Genomic DNA, 21,778 nt, shown 5'->3' with positions numbered 1-21,778 from the left:
GTAATCAAGAAGAAATGGATGGGAAAAAGGGGAACAATTCAACCTTTCGGACCTCTACTCTTCTTTCACTAATTCTAAACAAACTCCAGATTGCAGAAAAATTGAATTCAATAGAGAAAAGCATTTGCTCTCATTAGTGTCCTTTAGGGTACATGAGCTATTACACTGTGAAGTAACAAGATCCTGAGTAATCTGCAACTAGTTGTGGGAGATACAGAGCAATGGGTATTTTCTGCCCTGGAAATGAAGATATACTAATGTCAGGATAAGTGCTTAGAGAAGTCAAGTCCACAGAAGCCAGCAGTAGATTTATGCTCTTTTTATTTTATTACACAAAATATCAAAAAGTTCAAAAGTACAATGTCACTTATTTTCTTGCCTAAAGGTTATTTATATCTTCTCTGGTTTACCTAATATCAACATTCACCATAGCTGCAGGAAATTAAATTGAACCTTTAAAAGGTATCGCATACGAACCTGGTTGGGGTTATAGACAATAAACTCATTGTAATTGAGGGTATAACCCTCTGGATTCACAATTCCTGTATCACTTGGTGGTCCTAAGGGCACTGTACTCCCATTCCTGCCAAATGGAAGAAAATGTCAACATCAGCCTTGGTTCAGAAATTGAAATGCAGAAAATAGAGTCTTATTTGTTTATAAGAAGTCTTCTAGCCCTCTTGGCTTTGAATACTTACAGGGTGACAAAGTGGGCAGGACTGGGAGCCATCTTGCCCAGCCCTTTGGTGCTGTGTTTGTCCTGAAGTAATCCCTCTGCCTCAGGATTGGCTTCTAGTAGCTCATTACACTGACCTAGAGCTACCTGCAAAGCAAAAGATCTCTGAATGCCTACATTCTACTGAGAATTAGGTGGCTCTTAAGCCAACCAGATAATCCCATTTGTATTTTCTTCCTTTACTCTAGTAAAGGAATCTAATGCAATGAAAATTTCAGTTGGTTCTCCTCAAGTCATCCCAGGTAAGTATCTTTGTTCTTGGGTCAAACTTGTCACTGGAAAAACACAGGAATTAATAACAAACTAGACATCACAGATTTGTTCCTGCCTTACCTCTGATAAAAGTAGCAGTCCTGTGTTCTTTAGGCGAGAGGCAAAGCAATAATTGGCACTCTTGGAAGACATGTCAGCAAAGTAAATTCCTTTTCCAAACTGAAATATATAAACAAAACCAACGTCAGCTGTTATTAACTCATTACGTTGGAAGGATGGCTCATACCACTGACTGTTTTCCATTCTCTTAAACACAATACAGACCCTTCTCTATTACCCTTCACAATTCTGTTCCAGAGAGGATAGAAAGATTGGTAAATCTCTATCTTATGGAGAACAGGAAATCTGTCTTTTGAAGTTTAAAGAAATAGGGACAAAGTAAGAGATAACAGTATTATCAGTGAGCTTTGGTTTAATTCTTAGGAAGGAGTACCACCTAAACCCAATCTAGAAAAACAAACAAAAAAGTTTAATTTCTACTTACCATGTAACCTGTGATGGGAGCCTCAGGTGGGGCAATTCGAAGCCCATGGCTCAGAATTCCTACCCAGTTACTTAGCCTGGAACCATGCCATAGCAGCATCCTAAGAAAAAGCCATTATTATACTCTGGAGCTCTTCTGTAAACACAGGTCATAAATGTAAAAAAAAGCCAAGAGCTGCCTCTGTCACCCCTTGAAGTTCCTTAATTGTTATTTCAGAAAAGGAAATGTCTTCTGAAGCCCAAAGCTGGACTCACCTGTTATGAAGGTCCTCTCTGAAGGCTTCTCTTTCACCTTCCTTCTCTACTTCAAAAACATCCAGCAAGGTCATGGTATAGTCATTATGTGTGGGAGCATGGGTAGACTGTAGGTATTGGGAAATCACCTGTGGAAAAGTGGAAAATATGGCTGCTGTGGACTCTTGAAGAGACTGGGCTGAACTGAAGAACTGGTGGCTTCTGGTATAACTTGGCAGAGCTTTTTGATCCTAAATGGTCTATAAGGCAGTTAGAAAGAGATCTACATTCACAAATTCCTTGTAAAGAGAAATCATGCCTTCTTTGACAGTTTGCTTTTTATCAGAAGTAGAGAATAATAGATGAGGGAAGGCTGGTCTTTGCAAATAAAACCATTTTTCTTACTTTGAACTCATAACTTTCATGGTCTAGAGGGTGCAAGGCACAGTGCAGGTTTCTGTAGTGTTGGTCCAATGGGTGTTCTTGGCTTTGCAGTTCTGTCTTCACCAGTTTAATGGCAATTTCAATGTCTCTCAAAGCCTAAGAAGAAGAGATATAGAATCAATGCGAGGAAACCTGGAATAAGAGATTTAATATTTCCCAATCCATATATACCTCACCTCTAGCAGCTGTATTTTGTCTGACAGTTCCTTCTCTGTCTGGATTAATGGAGGAGTGCGGAGTCTAAGGACAAAGATAGAATCAATAATGAGCTATCTTATTTGTGGCTAAAAGGAACATGACTGAAAACATCAGGCTAAAAATCGATCCTTTACAAAACAGATCTTAGGAACTGGGATTTCCCTCTTGAAAGAGACCTATAAAGAGGTCCAGATATATAAAGGGATATTAAATATATACTCTGAGTAGAATAAAGGAAACTACATAGATTTTCACATTTGGGACTGCAGTTGAATTTCTTTTTTATGGGATCCTTTTAAAAATAAGCTCTAGTCTGGCACAATGATACAGGCTTATAACTCCAGTGACTCAGGATGCTGAGGCAACATCAGTTTCAGCAATTTAGTGAGACCCTTTCTCAAAGTAAAAAGAAAAAAAAAAAACACAAAAGATAAACATGTGTTTTATGTATCTAGTATCATTTGAGTCACAGAAATGTTAGTGTAGTTATAGTCACCTTAAAGAAAAGGGGTGATATGTCTTGATAGTGTTTTACTTGGTTGGATAGCTAAACCCATTCTCTCTTGAGTTGGTAACTTCTGCTTGGTCAGAGATTATGGTTGTAGTCAGGCCAGGAGATTCCATCCCATATATTTTTTTTACTTTTATTTATTTATTTATTTTTTAATTTTTTATTTGTTTTAATTAGTTACACATGACAGTACAATGACCTTGACATATCATACATTTGAATCAGATGGGATATAATTTCTCATTATTCTGAGTGTACAGGTTGCAGAATCACAAAACTGATTAAATATGTGATCTATAAATCATTTTGGCACTATGTAAGATGATAATTTCCTTAGGAATAAAAGATTAAAGGGTTATAGCTACTGCTGATTTGATTCAGGGAGTATGGATAGGGAGAAGAACGAAGTAAGCGAATAGCATAGTCCTTACCCAAAGTCATGTGGGATCCTGGTATAGAATTCATTGCATGCTTCCAGGAGAGCTCGTCCACACCGGCCAGCCCGAATACAATCCTCAATCTTTTTGAGAGACTGGTAACCTGCCTTGATTTGTGCTACTGTCAGCTTCCCTGTAGGCCCAATCACAGACAAGACTCTGAATTAGATCTCATTCTGTAAACAATACTTACATCTGTGCCCAGCAAAGGTTCTCACCTTTCAACTTTGAAAATAGTTCCTCCCCTCACCTCACAACCTTTTATCCCAAATTTTGTTTTCTCCATTCAGTACTAACAGCAAGCTTTAAATCATCATAGTAATGAAATATTCCATTAAAGAAGCTAGGATGGGGCTGGGGTTGTAGCTCAGTGGTAGAGTGCTTGCCTCGCATGCATGAGGCCCTGGGTTGGATTCAGTCCCAAGCACCACATAAAAAATAAACAAATAAAAATAAAGATATTGTGTCCATCTACAACAAAAACAACAACAACAAAAGAAGTTAAGATGTATGAAGAGTGAATGTATGACAGAATGTGAAATCCTACCAAGTGGGGCTTTCTTTGTATCATACTTCATTTCAATCATCATCTCTTCCATGGTCTGGACATTACAGATCAACTTTACCAACTCCTGTACACGAAGATCTAGCTGTGACTTTGGCTTCAAAGGGGCTTTAATAGATTCCTCTTGTTTTGTTTCATCTTCATCCTACAGAAAAACAAACAAAATCCACAAAATTTGAAAGGCTCTATTGTAAGACCCTGAAAGAGGTGTTCTACAGAGTGATCTTCAATCAGTCTCTGCTTGAACACAGGAACATTCCATTCTTAACCCAACTGGAATACCTACTGTGACTTCCACTTCTAAGTGCTAGTTTTGCCTCCCACAGTTAATAAGGCCCTCTTGATGGTCATTAAGCATATAAAGATATTACTGTATCTTAAATCTTCTGATTTTTTTTTCTCCCTGGGGATTGAACCCAAGGCCTCATGCCTGGTAGGCAAGCACTCTATCACTGAATATGTCCAACCCTTTTTTGAGATAGGATCGTGCTAACCTGCCCAGGCTGGTCTCAACTATCCCTACCTCCTGTCTCAGCATCCAGAGGAGTTGGTATTATAGGTGTGTGTGCCACAAGGCCTGGTTTTCTAAAATTTCTGTTTTTCATATATGTGATAGTTTTCAGTTTTCTACTGCATCTCAGTTTGTGAACTTCTTTACAAAGGTACAGAACTGAAAATGAAGACAATTTTAAATGTAGTTCTTTCAGTTTGGTTATATATTACTGCTTTTTTGGTCTGTAACATTAGAATTCTGGAAACAGGGCTTCAGATTTTTAAATAATTTTAGTAAATAGTAGAACAAAGATTTTAAAAGGCACATTCTAGCCTCACTCTTTCTGCCCCTTTGAGATTATAGAGACAAGTGACAGTTATCCCTGAGGTGGGAAACAGCAATGACTCAAGACACTCTGGCCTGACTGGTCTTGGACTTATATAAATTTTCCTATTAGACTTCACCCTGAGTAAGAGGAGACAGCTTTCCCCCCAAAGTAGTCAGCATTTACCTGAGTACTGGTGGAATAGTCCATCTGTAGCATATCATATTTTCCAGGCACCTTCTCAAACTTCTCACGATCCTCCCAATTATTTTTGGTTTTGTCAAGGAATCTGTAGAGTGCAAGGTGGTAAGAAGACCTTACAAATAAAAGTTTAGGAATGAATTTACAACTACTTCCTTAGGCAAAAGTCTCCAAAAATTTATTAACCCTCTCCCTCAGCTCCTTTACATCTCAGCTTTCCACAAATATGAATCAAAGAGGAAAAAAACTCTGGAACAAAGGACTTAAATAAAACGAAACAAAATAAGTGGTGGTAGGGGTGAGGAGAGAATCCCTAGGCATCCCAAAGGTCCCCAAACACCACAGAAACCATGAGATTTAAAGCAAAAGATATCTAGATATCTATTCAATATCAATGAAACATATTCCCAGAGAATCCTAAAAGTTCTACTTCCATATCATAGGCAAAGTTCTCAAAATTCTCGCTTGATTTTCTCCACCCAAATGATGATCTCTACTTTCCCCAAATTTCTTTTGTTTGTCAATTTAATATATTAGATTCTTCTAGTTTTAGTTAATTTCAAGGCTCTACATTAATTTAGTTACTAAGAATGCAATTTAGTCTTCTAATCACAGATTGTTAAAGTGGGAAAAAATTCACATTCAGGCCAAATCACATTCATTATAAATTTTTTTTTTGAGGATCAATCTAAGAAGGGTAGTTTTTGTACTCATTTTCTACTACTCACTTCTTCTGAAAGATTTCCTTGGCCTTATGGAGGTTGCTTGAACAAGCCACCAAACTGTGCTGCCCAGTTTTCCCAACTGCAAAGTAAATGGCACACACAATAATATGTTTTGTTCTGTACTCCAAGAAGAGTTTCTTAACAATAACAAACTAGTTATCAGACTTCTCTGTTTATTATCTGGCAAATGAGCAGGAAAAGAAGAGAAAGATGAAAGCACTAGGGAACTGACTGTGTTGACACAAGTTACTTGCTAACTACCATAGCCTATGAGCAGTACTAGCTGTCTAATCACAGGAGAGTTTTCAGCCTCACAGAATGCTTATTCTATCCAATGGGAACTTCCTCATAAAGATGCCAGCCATTATCCAACTTCAAGAAGCCTAACTTGATTCCTAAGCCTCTTCCAAACTTCAGACCCTCTACTTTTCCAATTTAAACCCAGCTACTCACTATATGGCCTCTGGCTTTCTGAATGACAATGCATAAAATATATAATAAAGGTCATTACCTCGGCCCCATCTCATCCAAACACTGAAGTTTCTCTGGGCATCATCTTCTAACAACTGAATAAGATAGTACTTGTTGTTGTTGAATTGAAGATTGGTCTATGATGAGTGAGAGAATAGTGAACATAAAAAAAGAAAGTTTTCAAATGTAAGTCACATTAACCAATGATTCTTGGTCACAGGTGCTAGTAATTTCCATAAAGAAAAGGACAGCATAGGGCAAAAAATTAGATTCCTATAAGAATAAGGATATAAAGAAAGAATAAGGTTTATATATTAAACTTTGGATTTTTAGCAATTAAAGTGGGGGCCTGGAAGCTTCCTAAAACCCTCCACCTAACCTCAATATCTTACATTATTGGCTTCTCCTGCTTCAGTTGACCTATGAACAGTACTGTGTTTTCCAAATCCTAATCCATTCCTTATAATTATTTCCCAAATGAAAACATTTTCTTTTCTTTTTTTTTTTTTGGTATTGGGGATTGAACTTAGGAAAACTTAACCACTGAGCTATAACCCCAGTCCTTTCTACTTTTTATTTTGAGACAAGGTCTCACTAAGTTGCTCAGGGCCTCAATAAGTTGCTAAGACTTGTCTCAAACTTCCGATTCTCCTGCATCACCCTCCTAAGTCTCTGGGATTACAAATGTGCACCACTGTACCTAGCCCAAATGAAAACAATTTTGATGTTCCATAGGTGTACAATCACTATGCTTGTTTGTTTAGATTACTTCTTACTCTGATAGTTCTTAGCGCTTTGGTTTGTCAGGAGCAGAAATTTGACAGTGAACCTCAGAGTAGGACAATGTTGCAAGGGGACAAAGGATATCCACTGTCACATCTGTCTTATTCCTAACCTGATTTGCCTTGGAGACATTTAAAGAGAATATGAGTAATATCTAAAAAGAGGTATTTGTAAGTTAACTCACTAAGAGTGAAGAGTGGTCTGTGATAAGGCACAGCAGCCAGTACTTGAAGACTGAACCCTGGTTATCAAGACCCTTTCCTATCTCTACCTCCTGCCTGCTGACATAAAATCTTGAGAGCAGACAGGGACATTAAGATATTTTCTGTTTGTTCATAATACTTAAGATGGAAGAAACAGTAACAAAGGAATACTAGTCAGCTGCTAAAAATTTATGTTGAATCAATAAATTCAAACATGAAGTGATAACTAGGAAATATAGTAACCAAGCAAATATATCATCTATTCAAAACCACAAAAATGAGTAAATAGAAAAGTTTAATTAAAAATAAAAAAAATAAATTTAACTACAAACAAATTTACAACTTCAATATAGGCCAAAGTGTATATACTACAAGGAAAATCAAAAGGCAAATGACAAACTTGGAAAACATGAGCAATTTATATTACAAATAAAAAACTATTCTCCACATATGTACAAGTATTCCCTAAAGCCAGTTAAAAAACAAAATGAAACAAAAACCCAACCAACAACTCAGTAGATAACACATGAGAAAATATGAAGAGAGTTTATAGGTTCAATAAAAGATCTAAAGTTTGCAAAACAATCTCATAGAGGACTTCACTCTCTGGCAGAGTGTGTTAGGGCTGAATACTCAGGAATCTAACCACAAGTAGCTAAAAGAAGGGACTTCAGAATTAAAGATCTGGGTATTGGGATGCTATTATTATTATTAAGAAGAAATTCCCATAAATAGAATGGATGCTCTTACTTGATTTAGCATGACATCATAGATATCATTTCCTTCACAATACACATGAGCCTAGAGAGATGAAAAAAAAAAAAATGACATTGGTATATTCTCAGCTCTGAGATCCAAAGTGAGGCTCTAAATTTTCTTATGCCTCAAGGCTCACTCCCCAGTATCATCATCTATCTTTCAGGGAAAGAAATGCAAATGCATTTTCTATACATTGCCTGTCATTTCTATAATGAAAACATGCTGTCTTTTTCTAATTACAGAAACACAAAAGATTACAACTCAAAAGAAACGGCTCCAAAAGCAGCCTTTCTTCTATATTTTTCAAATCCTTTTCTATTCAACATTCACCCATGCCATTCCAGGGAAGTGTCTCATTGGACCAAGACAGTTTTACTTTAATAATCATAGCATTTCCTGATTCCAAGAGAATAAAGTATAGAAGGGTGATGGTGACCCAAAAGGTAACCATGATAACATCTTAAATATTAATCCCAAACCTTACTACTTCTCTCATCCTTGGAGAAAATAAATCGTTAGTGAAATTTTAGAGATAGTTTCTAAAAATAAATATTGGCAACATCCCAAACAGGAATCCTAATAACAAAAGAACATTGCTCTCAGACAAATTATGGAATGACAGTTCCACAGTCTCTCACCTTTCCCACCTTGGCTGTACACTCTGGGTCCACAGGGGCTTTCCCCTTTAACAACAAGGCTTTCACGGTTTCTTGGGAAAGAGAAACATGTACTACCATTACTTATATGGGAATCAAAAGTAGCTGTCATGATTAGAAATCAATTATAACTAATTTGCCATTTACAAGTAATCCTGGTCTTCTGCCTAGGTCTCAATCCACCTCAAATACAAGAAAATGAAGAATCAACAAAGTAGATTAACAATGTGGTATGCTCAAAGGATAGAGAAATCAATTATACCGTCAAGGAAGGAAGAAATGAATTGAAAGAACAACATATTACCCTCGCCCCTCCCACAGACTATCTAGCTGGCCCATGTCCTCCTTGGCCCACTACCTTGCCTGTCTTCTGTCCTGTTCTTAGCTTCTTCTCCAGCTGCATGATCCTTTTTCACTCCTTTTCTCTCACATGTTCGAGCTTTCTTGACAAGAGGAGAGTCTTCTGTTGTTGAGTTGCCATTGTTAACTTTCTTGGTTTCATTTGATGCTAAAAAAGTCAAGGGCAAGAACAATGAGAAAATAAGGAGGAATGAATACACAGTGAATTTGATCCTTTGTTGGAAAAAGTTAAAAAAAAAAAAAATATGATTTGGGCCAGCTGTAGTAGTGCCTGCCTATAATCCCACTGATTCCAGGCAGGAGGATCAAAAGTTTCAGGCCAGCCTCAACACTTAGTGAAATGCTCAACAATTTGTGACACTGTCTCAAAATAAAAAAATAAAGGCCTGGGACTGTGGCTCAGTGGTAGTGCACTCACTTGGCATGTGTGGGGGACTGGGTTCGATTCTCAGCACCATGTATAAATAAATAAAATAAAGAACCAACAACTAAGAAAAAAATTAAAAATAAAAAGGACTGGGAATGTAGCTCAGAGGTAAAGTGCTCCTGGGTTCAAACCCCAGTACCAAGAACAAAATTTTTATAAGAGATGGTTTGGAAACTTACAAAGAAACAATAACAACTGCTACACCATCATTCTTAAAAAGGTCTTAACTTTGCTAAATTGCTATTGTAACCAAATAACATAAAATAAAGTGGAATCACAGGGCTCTTCTAAATTCATTGCTGGAGGCATGAGTGTCCAAGCTTGCTTTAATCTTATGCCCTAAAGCACTTCCCTGAAAATACCTACTCTTAAACCAGAAAGAGTATCTAATTTATAGAAAGGACCATTTAGAGAACATACTCCATGAAGAGCTATATCCCAACAATTCTTGGAGTTTCACTCTGAAAACTGTGACACTTCTTACCATAATAAACATCGAATCAAGATTTAATTGAAGCACTTATCCTTACTTAGTGATTCATGAAATAATGCTGCACCTCACAATATTTTAATTGTCTGGCATTCGGTTTTAACAGTACTGGCACTACATTAGCTGTTAGGTCCGAAAGCTTTTTGGACTTAGCTGTAATATGAAAACAACAATTTAAAAAGGTTAGGACTAAAACTAGTTTTGGGAGTCAATTGCTGTTCATGGGGAAGAGGAATAGTGAAGAATCAGGGCAACACGTTCCCTTTCCAACTGCGGGGACTCAAGCATTCCACGCCCTAGGACAAAGCACCCGCGCCCCAGACAACGCTCTCCGAACCTCGCCGTCGGCGGCCGCTAGTACCCCGTCGCCGCGCCATGGAGGTTAGACACTGACGTCATCAGCCAGCTCCCAGGAATCTCAGGGTCTCTGTCACAGTTCCGCCCCACGCAGCGCGCCGGCGCCAAGACGACCAGGCGCGCGCGGGAAGACACTCTCTGCTATATTTGCATATCGCTGTGTGTTGTGGGTAGTTACCATGACCGAGAAATGGCTGTACACATGGGAGCCTTATAAACTCTGCTTGAAAGAAGTCCTTCTCATAGGGCGGAGGGAAGCTCATCAGTGGGGCTACGAACTGAGTGCGTTGCGTCACTCTACCCCATGTCCCTTGGGAAGGTCTGAGACTAGGGCCAAATAGCGGCCCTAACAGGGCCCTCCCTGAACCTCGGGGAGGTGAGTTCCCAGAGAACGGGGCTCCGCGCGAGGGCAGACTGGGCAGGAGATGCCGTGGACTCCGCCCTTGGGGTGGGGCCCGGCGGATGCCTCCTTAGCCGGAGCTTGGAACAGACTCACGGCCAGCGAAGTGAGTTCAATGGCTGAGGTGAGGTACCCCCCACAAGGGGGACCTCATAACCCAATTCAGACTACTCTCCCCCGTCCTCTTTTAAAGAGGGGGAAAAATCTGTGTTGGTAACTTTTTGGTCACGGGTTTCCCAAACGGAATAAAAGGTGTGTCTACATAGTTTTCCAGGCTTCATCTGAGTCAAACACAAGTGGGGAGCCAGGACGTTAGGTAATTCTGATTTGGACACTGAAATATAGAAATATAGTTTTATGCTAAAATGGTCCCCAAGAAGGAGAACTTCATATATATAAGCATATACACATACATACAGGAATGCTAGATAAAATTTTAGCAAGTCAAATTCAACAGTATATTAAAATAATGTAACTCAAGTGCATTTTACTCCAGGACAAAAAGATGGTTCACAGTGAGGCAGTTCATTCTTTCAACAAATATTTATTGGACACCTTGGTGGATTCTTGGGATAAAAAAGCCTAGCCAAAAGAGACATAGTTCATGTCTTCATAGAACTTGTAGTTGATACCGTTATTAATCAAGTAATTGAACAAGCAAATGTGAAAGTATAACTGCAACATGTACAGTACTAAGGGAAATACTAATGGGGAGCAGACTGGGGAACTCGTCACTAAGGAAACAACATGAGTTGAATTGTACGAAAAGAAACATTAAGGGAGGAGGGGAGAGACCTGTGGCTAGAAAAATGAGAACCACGGAAAAAAGTGCTTCTCATTTAGTAAGACTCTGGAGTGAAACTGGAGAGGAAGTCAGTGCCCACAGCAAGCCAGGCTTTCCCTATCAAAGCCAGAAAGTTGATGCCTTGGTTTAGTGTGTGTGTGTGTGTGTGTGTGTGTGTGTGTGTGTGTATTAACAAATGGACGAAATGCTAATATTAAAAAATAAAACAAAACATGAAAACTCTTAAACAGAAAATGGACATATCTTTTAAACCTTGAGATCGGTAATGTCTTCTTAAGACATAAGTCATTGAATATAAGACAAAATATTGGTGAATTTGATTATTGATATTAAGAATTATTGATATTGTTGGGCATGGTGGCAAGCTCCTATAAACTCAAGGATTTGGGAGCTTGAGGCAGGAGGATAACATAACCAGCCTCAGCAATTTATTGAGGCCCTAAGCAATTTAGCAAGACCCTGTCTCAAAAAAAAAAAAAAAAAAAAAAAAAAAAAAAAAAAAGAGTTAGGAAGGTAGCTCAGTGGTAAAGCACCCCTGGGCTCAATCCCAAATACAAAAAATAAATAAATAAACAAACAAATAAATAAAACCTAGACATTTGATTATATTAAGAATTTTGGGGGGCTGGGGTTGTGGCTCAGCAGTATAACGCTCACCTCGTATGTGCAAGGCCCTGGGTTCCATCCTCAGCATCACATAAAAATAGATAAATAAAATAAATATAAATAAATAAATAAAGTTGTAGTTGTATTCAACTACAACTAAAAAATAAATTAAAAAAAGAATTTTTGCTCATCAAAAGATGTAAATTTTGTTCTGGTTCAGTGGTGTACACCTATAATCCTAGCTACTTAGGAGGTTGTGGCAGGAAGAGCCCAAATTTGCTGCCAGACTGGGCAATTTAGTAAGACTCTGCCTCAAAATAAAATTTGAAAAGGTCTTGTTGCTAAGTGGTGGGTGTTTGCTTAGCTTGGGCAAGGCCCTGGGTTAAATCCCCATTGTGTGTGGTGTTAGGGAGAATTTAAAGTTCAGGAAGAAAAAAAATTCTAATTATTTGTATGTGGTCTTATTATGATTATTAAAAAAAAATCCAGAAGAGACTACAGGGTAGTTTCAATATAAAAGCTTAATAGGAAACTTAATATGAAAGCTTAGCAAGGCTGATAAAAAACAACATGTAAAAATAAACTGTATATTTATAAAAGAACTTGAAGCAACTAGAAACAAAATTTCAAAAAAGCCTACCTTTTATGGAAACATCAAAGCATATCAAATACTTGAAAATAAATCTGAAAAAATTTAGTTACTGAATATATATACTGGATTGGGTTGGTTAACTTGATTCCATAGCAGGTCAAAAGCACCTGACAATTATGATCCAAATAAAGTAGAGAACATATAAAAGGCAATAATTTAAAAATATGAAAAACTGTAATAAATATTGAGAATAGTTAGTAGAATTTTCTTTGTGTAGTAGACCCTGAGCTTCAACATTCATAATCTCATTTAATGTTCATAATGAAAATAGAATATATTTAGTCCTTAATATGATATGAGCTTTACATATATATTTTATACAATTATGCCTGTGGGGAAGGTTGCTCTCTCCATTTTACAGCTGAGGAAATCAAACTGATATGGATAATTTCCTTAAACTCTGTAGCTCTGTTACCTTTTCTGTAAATAGTTGTAACAAAAGTTTTATTGTGGAGATTAATAAAGTAACAAATATGAAGTGCTTATTACCATTTCCAGTTTAAAGTAAATATTTGATAAATGAAATAATTTTAACTCTCTGAATTACAATTAAATGAATAAATTATGAATCAACAAACTAGCATTTGATGCTGAATATTGGAATATTTGGGACATTCAAACTGAAGTGGATTGAAATGGATAGTAATTTCTAGCTGGTTAGGATGAAATTATTAAAAAGGAAGAATTACTATGCGTTAGAGTTACATCTTTTCCTTTTATAATTCAATTAAAATATTAATCTTCATACTTCTAATATATGCACATATTTATATATATTCTGTAGTATTTGTTAAGAATTATGATGAAAGTTGAGTCCTCTAATTATGGCCTAAGAGGCAGTCCTAATAGAAGAAGGACGTGCAGTTTAACTGGAGGGGACTGTGAACAGTCAAAACAACCTCTTAATCAATTATGACCTTAGGGATTTATAACCCATACACTCATCGCATACACACATCGTCCTCTGATTGTTTATAGTCTACTTGGGGAGATAAATCTAAGGAGAAATTATGTAATAACAATAATAATAGCTAATATTGTTGAGTCCCTTGCAGCAAGCATTGTACTGGGTACACTATATGAGTTATTTAACATAATCCTCAAAATGGTCCTGGAAGGAAGATGTCATTCTCTTTTTATAGTTGAGGAAACTGAAGCTTAGATGTGTGCAAGTAAATGACCAAAGCTTGGATTCAAAATCAGCTAAGTTTAAAGCCTAAACAATTAGCCACCCATCTTTTGCACTGAGGCTGTTAGCTTAAAGGTAAACCTGCAAATAACTTTTAATTGGATCGATGAAGACTGTTTATACTGGGACCTGTTATCTTGTGTAAATTAACCATGATGAGATTGCAAAGGATAGGAAGTTATATAGGTATTATAGTTAGGATGTATTATAGTTAGAATGCAATGGGCCCATCTAGACAAGAAGATGTATAAATAGCTCAAAACAGCCTGTGTTTACTTAGCTAAGTACATTAATCCAGAAGGGCACAGGGTTTAAGAAGTTCAATTTAAAAACAGGTGCAGGAAGCATCAGTGGTCTATAGAGACAAGTGGGTGAAGGAGGGGTTGCATCTTGTCAGTACCTTTTAAGGTAAAGGAGGAGGGAATCCTCCTTGAACTCATTAGCCAATCAGGTTCGGAGGCCACTTCACAAGCCCACTTCCTGTCTCTCCCTCTCCGTTTTGGTGGGCTGGTGAGTATGCACTGAATTTTGCTCTCTAGTTGTTTTGGATTTCTCTTTATTTGAGCCATATAATCAGATGGCAGGCCTTTATTCCAAGCCAGCACTAGAGTGTGGGTGAGTTGCAAGGCGATTCATTTCGTCTGTAGGGAGGTTGGGGGAAGGCAGTGAAAGGCTCTGCCTGGCTTGTCTCCACGTGGGCCTCTGCAGTACTGGGCTTTCCTGCCTTCCTCAAGACCTGGTGACTCAGAAACAATAGATTCTATTTCATGTGCAGAGTGCATGTATTCTTTGAAAATGTCTACCTTCATTTTGCTTGCAGGGAAGATACCGTTATTATCCCAATGTTGTTTTGTTTTATAGTTCCCTGGGTGAGGGGAGATTTTTGAGAGGTGTTCAGCTCAGTACATTTTAATTCTCTGGTGAATATCTGTAGGGCCCATGCTCTTAACTGGATCTATGGACATTTCTGTGGATAGTGACTTTACCCTGATCTCTGCTCAGAGCATTACTGCTTTCTTGATGAGACCAGGCAGCAAACTCTTAAAGCAGATAATATTAGTGAGCCTAGTGAGCTCCTAGGACACATACTGTGCTGTGCTCCCAAAAGTTTAAGGTATGTTGAAAAAGGGACCCCAGTTTAGTGCAAACTTATATTCAAATTCTAGTGCCACAGTTTACTGGTCCAGTGACCTTGGAAGAGCCATGGAGCCCTCTGGGCTCACCTTGGGAAGATCAAATAAAAATATGTAAAAGCCAGGACCTACTTGGTGCACAATAAATATTAAGCATCTTCTAGAAGTAAACAATATATATTTACGATAAATATTTTGAATATCTTTTTTCTTGTAAAAAGTTTTGTCTAGTGACCTTGAGTGTAACTTCACCGTATTCCTATTTTTCTCTGATATATATATTAGTTTGGATATAATGTATGTGTTGGTTATTCTTATAAGTAGAAAATGAGAAAAAGACATTCTAAACTAGCTAATTGAATATAACAATAGGTGTTAATAGTCCTTCCATAAGCCTAATAATTCTCAAGCCTTGTTGTTAATTTTAGTTTTTGAATAGGTATAACAATAGGATAAAATATGTACCATGAAAAGTCTCTTATTTTTGTCCTAAACCACCCATTTCCCTTCCTCAGTAACAGTATTAACAGTTACTTGTGTATTCTTCTTAAGATATATTAGGTACATATAAGTAAATTTGTGTACTTACCTTTCCCTTCTCCTGTACATATACCATGTATCTTTTTCTACTTAATAACTGTATATGTATAAAGAGCATCCACATCCTTTATAATTGTCACATAATTATTCTCTTAACCTCATGTTCCCACCTTCCTCATCTGTCTGTTCCCTAAAACATACCGTATTTTTTTTTTTTTTTTAGCCTTTATTGGTGGACATTTAAACTTATGATCTTGATATTCCCACCAAATGAATTAGCTTGTATATATGTCATTTGTCACTGTGACACTTTGGATTTTGCTATATAGTTCTTCTTTAAAAGGACTCTAGATATTTAGCAGGCTTCCTGTTATGTATATTTAATTTGTATACATAGTGTTGATTAGAATCCAATCAACATCCTAAATATCTTGACTAGCAGTAAAGGATTTTCTGCCAGAGGCAAAATAATGTTTATGGTCTTTATATGAATATATCTGTCTACTTTGGCATGGGTAGGGGATGGTTTATTTTGTTCTGAGCACATATTTAATACTGGAAAGAAATGACAGGCATGACCTAGAAAAACCATGTGCTCCTTGTATTCACAAGGGCAGAAGGGGCTTGCTTTTAGTGTTTGCTGAGAAAATATGTGCTGGATAGCTCCCTGAAATTATGGTGTTGATTAAGCTCATATTTTAGCATTAGGTTAGGAAGAGCTGAATGTTTTTTAGAATGTAAGCCTATAAAATAAGACCTTTGAAAATTTCTCTAAAGTTGTTTATTTTAAATCTTAAAAAACTTACTGTGTCTTGTGAGACATCTAGTTTTTTCAGCTAGGAGGTTTTGCTAGTTGGGAAAAAATAGATTCTCCCTAATGGAAGCTTCTTTTTGTTGTTAAGAAGGAACTTTACATAGAACACTTTGGGATCTCGATTATTGAGTAGGGAAGGAGAGGAATAAGAAAGCAAGCTTGTGCCTTTTTTTCATAGAAGACAGAATCTTGGAGTTAATAGTGTCCTATGAATGACCTTTCTGGCTTCAGAGTTATTTTGAAAAATGTGGAGTCTGTACACAGACTATCTGCATTTCTAGTTACTAGCTTGTTGTGCTTCAGCAAATTAATAGAAACAACATATTAAACACTTAATTCCATCCCAGCTTCTCTGTTAAGTATATTTATTACCTTACTTAATCTTTAAAGAAGTTCTAAGAGGTAGGTGGTATTTGTTTTCATTTTACAGAGGGAGCAGTTATAGTTGAGGTTTAGAGAACTTGCCCAAGGTCACAGCAAATACCTGTTAGAACCAAGATTCAAATCCATATCTGTCTATCTTCAAAATCTGTTATCGGAACATAAATTAGTGCAGCCATTATGGAAAACTGAATGAAAGTTTCTTGAAAAATTATATGATCTACTAATGCTACTTCTGGGTGTGTATCCACAGGAAATAATATCAGTATGTGGTAGAGGTGTCTTTATTCACATGTTTATTGCAACTTGATTAACAAAGGCCAAGATATAAAATCAACCTAAGTTTCCATTAACAGACAAATGGCAAAAGAAAATGTGGTAAACACAGTGGAATACTGAAGGGAAAGTGACCACAACACTTGGAGCAACCAAGAGATCTTTCTGCAGCAGTGCAACAGAGGAGAAAAGAGAGAAAGGAGAAAAGAGAGAAAGAAAGAAAGAGAGAGAGAGAGAGAGAGAGAGAGAGAGGGGGAGGGAGGGAGGGAGGGAGGGAGGGGGAGGGGGGTAGGGGGAGAGGGAGAGGGGAGAGCATGCGCGCAAGGGAGACAGATCAAGAGAGAGACAGAGCAAAAGAGCAAGAGAGAGAGGGGCCCAGCAGGAGGGAGTTTTTATAGCCCAAATCTAATGGGGCCTCTGGGTCTGCAAGCTGCCTTGTTGGCACAAGGGGGGTTGAGTGTTCAGCTTTTACGCAAACAGGTGATAAAGGACCAGACAGAGGGTGGTTTGAGTGCTTGGGCCATCCTGCAGCTAGCATTTGTTCAGCCTGCTCTGCAGATAACATAGTTCAGCCTGTTCTGCACCTAACAAATACTTACTACTCAGTCTCAAAACAGAAGCAAATTCTGTGATTGGTGATAACATGGATGACCCTGGAGGACATTTTGCTAAGTGAAATAAGCTAAGCATGGAAAGACAGTACTGCATGATCTACCTTATTTGTGGAATCTTAAGAGAGCTAAACTTGTAGAAGCGGAGAGTAGAATGGTGGTTGCCAGTTACTGGGAGTGGGGAGGGATGGATTTGGGAAGATATGATCAAAGAGTACAAAGTTTTGGTTAGTGGGGAAGACTAGATTATGGAGATCTACAGGATAGCCTGGTGACTACAGTCAAGGATATATTTTGTAAATTTGGAAATTAAGTGTTCTTTACACATATACACACATATGATAAGTGAAGTGATAGGTAATCTTATGTATACTTATATCAAAACATCATATTGTACACCATGAGTATATATAATTTTGTCAATAAAAATTATTGACCAAAAATTGAGGAAAGGATAAAATCCCCCCCCATCTTAACACTAAGTTTCCTGCCATTGATTTCCTTTGTGTTTTTTGTTGTTGTTGTTGTTGTTTATTTATTTATTTATTTTGCCAATGGGGATCCAACCTAGGGCCTCTCATATACTAGACAGGCATTCTATCACCTAGCTACATCCCCAGCCCTGCCATTTAGAATCTAAAGATTGCTTGTGTACCTCTACAATAGAGATGACACAGTATACTTGGAAAATGAGGTAATTATGGAAAGTGATTTGTAAATTGTAAGACGGGCAAAATATTATGAAATAGATGAAGTAGCAAGTTTAATAGAGTAGGGAAGGTCTTATTGCCTCTTGCATCCTGACTTTAAGTTGTTCTTTACTGCTGTCTTGACCAAAGTTCTCAGACACTATATTTTAATTTTATTTATTTTATCAGCCTTGTGACTGGGACTGAGTAAAATAGTGGGATAAACTCGGGATGAGCTGTTTCTGACTGACTTCACTGATTTTATTTCATATATGCTTGGAGTGGATTTTTCTTACACTTAGAGATTAAAACAATGTGTATTCTGGAGCCAAAACAGCTGGCAGTGAGCAGGAAATAAAAAACCTGCAGTCTTTCTGATAGCAGTGCCTTATGGAACTATCTCTAAAGAAAACTGCCATATGATCAGTTAGAATTTGTTTCCTGTTTTCCTTTTATTTCAGGTTGAAGATGAAATCTACTGAAGAGGTCTTTAGTACCTTGTGTGCCATCCCAGAAGTGGCCCCTGAAAGCCTTCGTAATATCTGTATATTCCCTAAAAATCAAGCGAGCTTGGATTTGGACATTCCTAATAGAAAAGGTTAAAGGCTGATTGAGGCAGGTACTTGACTTTTGACCAAGATATGCTGCCTTAATTACAATCTCTGCACTATACATATATCTTTTATTTAAAAAGACCAAAGGTTGTTAGAGTTACTATTGATTTAGGTTCTTATTGAGGATTGAGTGAATTGGAGTGGAAATGAGCAAAATTGGGTGGTAATACAATTTTAATATGGAGCATCTATGTAAAGCATATGTGACACTTTGGTTTTACTGAAGGTCATTACCCTTTTATAATGTTTTTCCTCTCAAGGTCTGGTTTTGTTTCTTTTCTTTTTTTTTGTAATGCCCTTCCCTTTGCTGAGTGCTTGCCCTGCTAATGGGTCTGGTTTCTCTGACTACGTGTGGCTTTAGGTCACTCTTTGAAGTTGGGTTTAGGGTGATTTGGGCCAGAATCAGAGTTTTGGGGACAGACAGTGCTGGTGGTTCTGCTTTTACATGTGCCCATTTATTGGCAGATGCATTGCCCTTTGTAAAACAAACAAAAAAAGTATCATCTGTGGATTTAATATTATCAGTTTGTAGTTTGTATCAAGCTTTTATTAAGCACTTGTTTATACATTTAAAATATACTTTTTTTGGTTATGAAAGCAGTACTTTGAAGCACTTACTGCCCACAATCAACAAAATGAGTGGGTCATTGTTTATGAAGTATTTATAAAATACTTATAATACTTATAAAATGTTTTATAAAATAAATATTTATATTTATAAAATATTTATATTAATATTTATAAAATATTTTATAAAATAAGATATAATACTTATAAAATATTTTATAATTTATAAAATACTTATTAAGAATTATTCAAGCACAGGATAAGGAAGAAGTAAAATAACCCTTCAATTATATCTTTCTGAGGTACTTAAAACCACCTCATTTTATTTCTAACTTCCTAAGCCACTGAACCAGCAGGTCATTCTCATTAAATTTTTTTTTTTTTTTTTGGTACGGGGGATTGAGCTCAGGGATGCTCTACCACTGAGCTACATCCCCAGTTCTTTTTCATTTTTTATTTTGAGACAGGGTTTCCCTAAGTTTCTGAGACTAGCCTCAAACTTGTGATCCTCTTCGGCCTCCTGAGTATTGGGATTACAGAAGTGTGCTACCACTCCCAGTAAACTAAAGGAAATCAGCCCTTCTTTTCTTTTTCTTGCAGTGCTGAAGTGCTAGGAATGAACCCAGGGTCTCAGTGCCAGCTCTCTATTATTGAGCTGTATCCCCAGTTATCACTCTCACTAAATTCTAAAGCAAACCATCCTCTTTAGCTCTGTTTCTTATTTCATGTAGGAATTACATTGAAGAGTGTGAAGTTTTGACAGAACTGGATTTAAATCCCAGCTCTTATTTCTTAGGTGAATAATTTCTCTGAGGCTCAATTTTCTCTGTAACAGTGGAATTTTGAAGTTTAAATGAAAAAATTTCTATAGTGCTGTCAAGATAGTAGGAATTTTTAAGGAATTTCTAAGAATGATGAGTACTGTTTCTGGGGCTGGGGTTGTGGCCCAGCAGTAGAGCGCTCACCTAGCATGTGCAAGGCCCTGGGTTTGATCCTCAGCACCACATAATAATAAATAAATAAAATAGAGGTATTGTGTTCAACTACAACTAAAAAGAAAAAAAAAAATGATGACTACAGTTTCCTTGTTTTAGTCATGCTACTCTTTAATGGTACTGATATTTGATAGAATTTTCTGTGATGATTGAAATATTCTATATTTTTATTGTCTGCCAGGGCCATCTATATTAATTGAGCAATTAAAATGTGACTAGTATGACTGAGCAGTTTAATTTTTAGTTTTAATTAAGGGGTCATATGTTGTGAGTGGTTATATGTGTTCTTTTTCCTTTTTTTTTTTTTTTTTTTTTTAGCTAATGAGTTTTGTTTTTCCTTTTTCTTTTGTAGTGCTGGGGATAGAACCTAGGATCTCATACATGCCAGGCAAGCATTCTACCACTGAGCTATATCCTCAACCCCTAGCTAATGAGTTTTAAATGATCATTATGTACAATACAGACATTTTTCTAGCTATTAATTAGGTGAAGAATTGGGGAAGGTTGCTTGTAGTAGTGAACAGCTCTGTTCTTCCAGTCTTTTTTACCTCAAAGTTCTGTTATACTCAGAATCTATGGAAGAGGAAATTAAAGCATCTTTCTTATATTGCCATCTTGTGGCAGTCTTGAGTTCCAAATGTTAGTTGAATACACTGTTAAGGGAAGTTTTTTTTTTTTTTTTTTTTTTTTTTTTTTTAATTGTGACAGGATTACTAAGAGTAAAGGTTAAATATAGTCAACATTGGCTCCACTGAAATTAAAATATGCCTTAAAAAATATTACCTTATTTATCTTAATCTCATGAGTTCTTGGCTCCTTCCTTTTGCATACCTGCTCTGTTATTCTGAGGCTGCTGACTTTTATGGACTTTCAGAGTTTGGTTGTGCAGTTTTAAAACTCACTGTGTAGTTTTAGCCAAAGTTTTTAACAAAGTTGAATTTGTGTAGAGACCTTGTCTTAATTTGAATTGGATGTTGGGTGTTTGCTAATATTCTCTAAATATCAATAATTCATATTCCTGGAGATTCAAGTACAGAATGAACATGACTCTGATTTTTCTTGTGACTTGGTGTGGAATATGCTGGTCTGAGTCATTATGTACACATAACTTTTGTGTAATTTTATTTTCCAGACTTGATGCTATGTAATTGATAGATCCTAAAAGTCAACTTCATTCCTAGATAGAAGCTGGATTCATCTAATAGCAGAGGTAAGTGTAAGAGAAAAATATGAATTTTTACCTTGAAAGATTTGAGGCTCAGTGTTGTTAGTGGATGAAATATGATAGTTGAAAGAGCCCAAGTACCAACCTTAAGAGGGTTTCCTGGAAGGGATGAGGAGCCAGTGATGGTTTGCCCTTCACCAGTTATTTAAT

The 21,778-nt window shown here is 36.9% G+C and overlaps 1 protein-coding gene across 1 annotated transcript; it reads right to left on the bottom strand.

Annotated features, from left to right (window-relative positions):
* Positions 1–304: 304 nt before the first annotated feature.
* Parp2 (poly(ADP-ribose) polymerase 2) lies at positions 305–10,201 on the bottom strand. Its single transcript, XM_076848406.1, has 16 exons — positions 10,112–10,201; positions 8,856–9,005; positions 8,480–8,550; positions 7,833–7,883; positions 6,137–6,233; positions 5,629–5,704; positions 4,886–4,988; positions 3,864–4,026; positions 3,311–3,449; positions 2,347–2,410; positions 2,132–2,266; positions 1,748–1,875; positions 1,494–1,593; positions 1,070–1,168; positions 699–823; positions 305–583 (listed from the first exon to the last, which is right to left on the bottom strand). The coding sequence occupies exons 1-16, from the start codon at positions 10,149–10,151 to the stop codon at positions 424–426; spliced, it is 1,701 nt and encodes a 566-aa protein (XP_076704521.1). The 5' UTR covers positions 10,152–10,201; the 3' UTR covers positions 305–423.
* Positions 10,202–21,778: the final 11,577 nt, after the last annotated feature.

This window comes from Callospermophilus lateralis, chromosome 3 (assembly GCF_048772815.1).
Source record: "Callospermophilus lateralis isolate mCalLat2 chromosome 3, mCalLat2.hap1, whole genome shotgun sequence".
Taxonomy (NCBI): Eukaryota; Metazoa; Chordata; class Mammalia; order Rodentia; family Sciuridae; genus Callospermophilus; species Callospermophilus lateralis.
The sequence above is the reverse complement of the archived record's forward strand: the minus strand, read 5'-3'. Positions and strand labels throughout refer to the sequence as shown.